Source organism: Rhagoletis zephyria, unplaced genomic scaffold (assembly GCF_001687245.7).
Source record: "Rhagoletis zephyria isolate East Lansing unplaced genomic scaffold, Rhagoletis_zephyria_1.1 Rzeph_scaffold_03350, whole genome shotgun sequence".
In the NCBI taxonomy this organism is placed as follows: Eukaryota; Metazoa; Arthropoda; class Insecta; order Diptera; family Tephritidae; genus Rhagoletis; species Rhagoletis zephyria.
Genome location: NW_016160433.1, coordinates 2,279 through 9,813, shown reverse-complemented (window position 1 = coordinate 9,813; position 7,535 = coordinate 2,279). Strand labels below are relative to the sequence as shown.

At 35.7% G+C, this 7,535-nt stretch overlaps 1 protein-coding gene across 12 annotated transcripts in view; it reads left to right on the top strand.

Moving 5' to 3' along the window:
* Window positions 1-7,283, top strand: part of LOC108368830 (F-box only protein 32) — a 26,027-nt gene extending 18,744 nt beyond the window's left edge. For all 12 annotated transcript variants that reach the window (XM_017623765.1, XM_017623764.1, XM_017623763.1 and 9 more), the window contains exons 3-6: window positions 2,501-2,784; window positions 3,279-3,460; window positions 6,117-6,209; window positions 6,298-7,283. In XM_017623765.1, coding sequence (XP_017479254.1) covers window positions 2,501-2,784; window positions 3,279-3,460; window positions 6,117-6,209; window positions 6,298-6,687 — 949 coding nt within the window. In that variant the 3' untranslated portion in view covers window positions 6,688-7,283. The remainder of the gene's footprint in view (window positions 1-2,500; window positions 2,785-3,278; window positions 3,461-6,116; window positions 6,210-6,297) is intronic.
* The last annotated feature ends 252 nt before the right edge of the window (window positions 7,284-7,535 follow it).

The window sequence follows — 7,535 nt, the reverse complement described above, 5'->3', positions numbered from 1 at the left end:
GGACATGAATCCTTGGCAAGAGTCTGTGTTTGCCATCGTGTATCTACACCTATACATGTACGTAGAGAGTTTGCTTACCTAAATGAGGGAGTATCTGTTTTGGGCAAAGAAATTTGATTCTAGAATGTCCTAAAAAATGTTTGGCCATTTAAGCAGCTATCAAAGGATAGAAAAAAAAACGTGTACATGTATGGCATTGGGATTAGTGTCACTTTTGCATTGAATTTGAAGTTTGAAAAATTGTCTGCACTTCAAAATACCTTTCTTATATTGAACGAGCAATTCTTGTATATATATATATACATATATATCCCTAGCGTTGTCGGAAGTGGCTCTAAAGATTTTGATGAAATTTTGTACAGAGATAATGTAATGGATTTTAAGATTATCTAAATAGGCACTATCTCCGATAAGACTCGTATAAGGTTGCCACCTATTCGAAATTAGTTGCAAATTAATTGAAACATCATAATATTGGTATCAAATGGAAGGTATTTTAAAGATCCCTAATTCAAAAATATTTTTAATAGGGTTGCCACCTATTTTGAATCGCATATTTATTTCATTTTTTGTTTAGAAAAAAAGGTAAAGTATTACTATTCATGGGTACCAAGAGAAGATTCTTAAACAATGCTTTCTCTATATACAAAATGTTATCCCTTAGGATAATAGTGTAAGGTTGCCCCTTATTTTCGATTCTACACAATTTATCTAAAATATCGCAATATGTATATGAAAGGAAAGGTATTGTTGAGAACTTTGGTCAGAAAATATTTTCCATCATGATTTCCACGCTTCTATATAATGCAAATTTTTATTTTGTGAATTTCAAGATATGCACTATTCATTCCAGCGTATTCCAAAATTTTGGAGTAAGAAATTTACTTAATAGATATCGAAATCCAATTTATTTTTTCTATTTCCAAAATATTTTTTTAAAGCTTTCCAGTCTTGAAAACTTTAAAAAGTATATGCACTCTCCGCAAAGCTCAGTCAACCTGGTACTGACATGTAATTGTTTATACCTTAAAAATATATTTTAGCTGTAAAAGGGGTGTAAAGGAAACATGATTGCCTATTTATATATAAGGTTTGACATTTTCGAGACCAAGTAATTTGGAAAAATCAAATCAGCTTCTCTACTGGTACTACCTGTTCAATGTGCATTAATTCGAAACCTAAAACTACTCGTACTCATCGCTTGACGGCAACTGGCTTTAAATTTAACTTTTTCAGTTTTACAATAAAAACATATTTTTCTTTCTGTACGAATGAATGTTTTGTACATGTATAATCTCCATGTAAAACATTTACCTTTGCTTTGTGAACAACAATTCTCCAATGTCTACATAAAAATTGCTCACTATATAAACAAAACTCCATCCAATAAGAATACTTCTGCTACATGCCTTTCTACTCTGTCACCTATGGCATTCGTGTAACACATTGCAATGCAACAAATGTTGCACATAAATCACTCAATATAGTGGCATCAAGCGTTCGTCTACCTTCTTGTATCTCAATGCTCTTATTTTTCATACTTAATTATTTAATTTTATTTTTAGTTCTTTGTACACACTTACTGCTGTAAATATTTAAAGCGCATCTGCACTTAGAATCGCGTGCACACAACGCTGATCTGAAGAGGATGGTGTGAATGAGCGATGCATATGTACTGAAGTGTTATGCCTACGCACAAGTATTTATAAATATTTACTTTGTACGTATGTGTGTATGTACAATAGGATGCCTCACTCTCCATACAAAAAACTGTTTTTCTTTGAAAATATAAAATTTATAATATTTTAAGACCTCCGCCATTTCGGAAAAACATTAAGATTTACGTGGGCTGGACCTATTTGAAAATACCTCCGAAAACCAAGTTTTTTTTTAAATAAAGTCAGGTTTTCAAAAATATTTTTTCTAAAATATCACGTCAGATGATAGACGAGTTTAAGCTAAGCTTAAATGATCTGCATAAAAATATATAAAAATTTTATCAACTGAATCAAAACAATGGGGTTATTTCCAAATTGGTTTAGCTAACGTAAATTTTAATATTTTTGCGAAATATTTTGGCAGAAGTCTTAAAATATAATTAATTTTAAAAAACCGCTAGAAAACCGGCAATGTTTTTTGGTGCTGCACTCTAATGTGTAATATGTATGTAGACGTTTTTTTATTATTCATAACCTGCAAAAGATTTCGCGACGAATCTATAAATAGAGATTCCGGGATTAGTCTCAATCTGGTACAATTGGGCATAATAACTCACAACTAGTATCATACGATTATTATTGGAGATCGATTAGTCTCGACACATTTCTTGACATCAGTTAGTTCCCGAATCATTTCTAACGGGTACAATTGATTCGGGTATAAACGGGGACAATTAATCTCCTCATAAGACATGCTCGAACAAAAGCGAACATTTTACCCACTACAGATTCTGCATACATTAGACTTCTCATATTATATCCATATTCTTTCATGTTTTCAGACTTCCATCCAGTTCGGACGATAGTTTCGATGAAGACGCCGACGAAGTTATCGTCCCACCACACTGCCACATAACAGTGCGTTGTACACGCGAAATTGCCGGTTTCAATGGACTTGGCGAAGTGGTGCGACGTCTGGACTTTCGAACTTCGCTGCGCAATCACAAACGCTTCCACTATATTTGTGCACTGCTGCGACTCTTGGTATCCCACAAGGGTATCGTCAACTTGTCTGGCAGCGCGCAACGGGTGCTGATGCAAATTGTGGAAGATGTGGCCACACATGGTAAGTGCACAGAATACTGACAAAATTTAGCTTCCCTCTACGTACATGCATACATATGTATGTGTTAGCAACAACAGTAGCAGTATACGAAAAATAAAATTACATGGCAAAAAGTGGCATTCATTTCCGCTCGCTAAATTAATTACTCAGCCTCTCAACTCCCATTCACCGACTGTTGCTATGATTGTTGCATTATGCAACTGGTTTGTGCACACAATTTACGAGCCTTAAAGTGTCGCTAATTTTATTACATTCGTAAAATTTCCTGCATTTGTAATTTCTCTATCTTTTTATTTTTTCTTCCTAAATGAATAATGGACCATTCGCTGCCACTCTTTGCAATTGAACATCGCTTTGTGATCTGCGTGCAAATGTTATAAAAACCGGTAATTGGTCCATGTCAACTCGTTCCAAAAAAAACTAATCAACCAACTAACACACCAACGAACGAACCGTTTACCATTTTCACGCTACTTCGCGACTTCGCTTATCAGTCAACGACAGTCAACAGCATTTGAATGTGTTGCGTGGTTTGGTCATACAACTGCAAGAAATCGTTTTACAGGAGAGTCAAAAGTGCTGGGGGAAGCCGTTGGGTAGCACCAATCTGTGGCAGGAGCATATCGAGACTATAAAACGTATACAAACCGTTGCTAGTCAAATCGAAATCAAAGAGGTGAGCCTGAGTGCATTTTTTGTTGCATTTGTTTGTCAATTTAATTATAAGTATGTCTATGTATAGTATATGTTACAGGTGGTAAACGGAAAATAGCTATCATTATTTATTTTTCATTTCTTGCGCTTAGCGTTTATAGAGTTTGGCGGAAGTTTTACAGGAAATTGAAGTTATGTATATGTATTTTGAAGTTGAATCGCTTGCAATACCCTCGGCGAACACAAATAACAAAAGTTGTTCACATCATCCAAGATTTCAGTGCCGCTAGACCTTAAATTTGATGTGTTTAAGAATGTATGTGTATGTGCTTGCTTGGGTAAGCGACCCTTTTACAGGTAGCAGGTAGGAAAGGTACGTATGTAAAATCTTACTTCTTCTTCTCATTTGGCGCTGTATCCGCCTAAGCGATTTGGGCCGAATCCAACAAAGCACACCGGACGTTTCTCTTCTGTGCCAATTGGGAATGCCCAGTGAAGCCAAGTTCTTCTCCACTTGGTCCTTCCATCGAAGTGGGGCCTCCTTCTTCCATTGCTACTACCAGCGGGTTCCGAGTTGAATACTTTCAACGCTGGAGCGTCGGTGTCCATTCGAACGGCATGGTCAAGCCAGCGAAGCCGCTGAATTTTAATTCGCCGCATTATGTCCATGTCGTTGTAAAACCTCATCGGATGTTGTCATTGTGCATGCTTCTGCGCCATATATCAGCACGAGAATGAGGAGGAACTTAAGGTGAAATTAGTCAACGTAACGTAAACCCACCGGTAGGTAAACCCGAGTCAGCAGATACGATCTGTCTTACCAGAGCGCCATGTAAATGAAAACTCAACACTTTCGAATTTTTCTGCAGTTGTAGCCCGTAGCGCAGAAATCTGCGGAATTTAGATTTTTCCGTGTCAGCTGATTTCTTCCTTCTATAGATGGTTACCACTTCGTCAGTTTTGCAGATGGTAAAAAAGAAATAAGTTCCTATTCAAAATACGTTTAAAATATTTGAAATTTACTATCAAATAAGGTTTTTTGTTGAAAAACATGTGGTTTATATTTAGCTAGCATTTATTATAGCACGAAAAATTTTAATTGAAAAGGTAAGTTTATGAAAAGGCATTGATGAGTGGCAACACTGTAGTAATCAACACTGAGCGCTCCAGTAATCGACAAAACTCTGAGTGTACAGACTGCGTTTAAGTATGAGTTCTGCGTTCTTGACTAATTTCACNAAATAAGTTCCTATTCAAAATACGTTTAAAATATTTGAAATTTACTATCAAATAAGGTTTTTTGTTGAAAAACATGTGGTTTATATTTAGCTAGCATTTATTATAGCACGAAAAATTTTAATTGAAAAGGTAAGTTTATGAAAAGGCATTGATGAGTGGCAACACTGTAGTAATCAACACTGAGCGCTCCAGTAATCGACAAAACTCTGCGTGTACAGACTGCGTTTAAGTATGAGTTCTGCGTTCTTGACTAATTTCACCTTTATAGAGTGTGGTTTTCGTATGTCAAGAGAGGACTTTACTCCCGAATTGCCTACTCAGTCCAAAGTAGCAGTTGTTGACAAGAGTGATTCTGCGTTGGATTTCGATGCAGACATTATTGTCGGTGTTAATGCTGGTTCCCAAGTAAACGAAATTCTCTACTTTCTCGAAATTATAACTTTCTACAGTGACGTAGGTACCAAGGCGCGAATGCGCTCGCTGTTTGTTTGATGACAGGAGATACTTCGTTTTGTCCTCGTTTACCACCAGACTTATTCGCTTTGCCTACCTTTGCGGTTTTCGTTACCGATGATGTCGATACTACTGCATACTACAATGTTTCGGGCCCCGCCGAAATTTATTAGCCTTAGTTCGTTATCGGACGTTTCGAAGTGCAGACTAAATTTTCCGACGGGGGAGCCAAATATCCCTTCCTTGCCCACCTTGGCATTGAAATCGTATGTGTTCTCCAAACGCTCATAAAAGAGATCCTTCTCTTAAGTTACTTACTTACCTATGTTAGATTCGAAGTGCTGGTTTTTATACATATCGCTACCTAAATGTGAAAAAGCGCCAAATCCACTTTTTTCAAAATTTTGGTTTTGATGCAGAATGACAGATAATGCGCAACTACATCGATTTTTCGTCTCGCCTAGACAATTTCTAAAAATAGNCCTTCTCTTAAGTTACTTACTTACCTATGTTAGATTCGAAGTGCTGGTTTTTATACATATCGCTACCTAAATGTGAAAAAGCGCCAAATCCACTTTTTTCAAAATTTTGGTTTTGATGCAGAATGACAGATAATGCGCAACTACATCGATTTTTCGTCTCGCCTAGACAATTTCTAAAAATAGACTTGACACCTTTTCACATTTAGGTATTTAATATTGCCAGACACTTTCTGTCGGCGGTAACTTCCGCCAGACGTTTTAAAGTTCCAAAAAAAAAAAACAATTCGGAATATTCTCAGTCCCAAATTGTGTAGATACATAATGCCTAGGCAAGTACATAAGTATTTAAATACCAGACCACTCTAATCAGTGTGAAACCGTGAAAATACTTGTTCTGTCATTCTAGTGTGAAACAGCCTTTTGTTAATTAACTGCTTCAACTACAAATAGTCGAATTAAAAAATATTCGTTATTTAAAATTATATTTTTATTGAAATTTTCCAGCCCGGTCCAGAAATACGTCCAAAATTGCATGACTTACCTGAAGAGTGCATACGTGAGATAATTTTACGCATAGCCGATCATAAAGATCTCGAAGTGAGCACACCTTTTTATATACATACATAAGCATTCCTAAATACATCAATGAAAACTAATCCAATACAATTATCTCTCTAAACTCTAGGCCTCCGCCAATGCCTGGCAAACCATGGCCTCACTCATTTCGGAGCAACGCATTTGGCGCGAACTATGTCGCTTCCACTTCAAACAACATCAAATAAACTTAATACTCGATCTTAATAATATTAAACTAATGAACGAGGTAAAGGACTGGAAAAAGATCTATCATCATTTGAGACGCACCTATGGCGTTAATGATGACTATCAATTTGCCGAAGTGCTGGAACTATGCCGCATATGTTCCTGTTTATTCTGGCCATCTGAGGGCCATCCATGCATTGCCGATGAAATGCCTGATTACAAGCAGCGATTGGAAGATGCGGCGGGCGGTGGTCAGTTGGTGGTGGCACAGCCAGTGCCACCGGCACAATTTCTAAAATATTTCTCATTGTAAATAGGCTTTTAAGAAACTAAATAAGTACATTTGGGGAAAGGGAAAATCGAAAAAAGCAGAAGAAGCGAAAGAAAAGTGTGTTTAGAGCAATTGTGGTTTGTTGATATTTGAAATGATAATTTTAAAGGCAGCTGGAAAACTGGTGCGCTATGAATATTAAGTTATGAAGATAACTATATACATATATTTATGAATTTAAAAAAAAAAACTGCTTAGTATAAAAATGAGATGATGAAAATTTAAATATATACATATATGCAAAAGTGTGAAACTACTTAAATAAGGCAAACAAAGTACAGTGATAACTTGAAAAAAAAAAAAGATTTATGTACGTGTGTATTTGAAATTCAGCTACTTAGTAAGATCTATTGCGATTTGTGAATCTTTCCAACAACTTTCTAATTTTTTATACAATCCACATTATTACATAAAAAGTATATGTTTTAGATTCGTAAGCATGCATAGAAATGAAAAAAAAACGATTACTCGGCTGAATTAAATATTCCTATGTTAGTACATACATCAAAAAGTACTCATTTCACAAATAAAAAATCATACATACATACATGCATACACCTGTATGTTTGAAAATACTAGATTTTGTGTTTGCTTTTAACTTTACTCGTTCTAAACAATTTATTTTTTTATTATAATTGGCCAGGAAATTTAATTTTTTTAATTTCTAAAGCCAGAAGAAAGTGTTAGTTAGACTGCTCTTCATATGCAGTATGCCTTCCGCAAAAGCAACCGCTTAAATTTGGGACTGTTTGCATTGATTGGGTTGGTTGCAATAACTAAGTCACAAATGTATTGAGCCTTAAATGGGAAACTATGGAAAATAAAACATT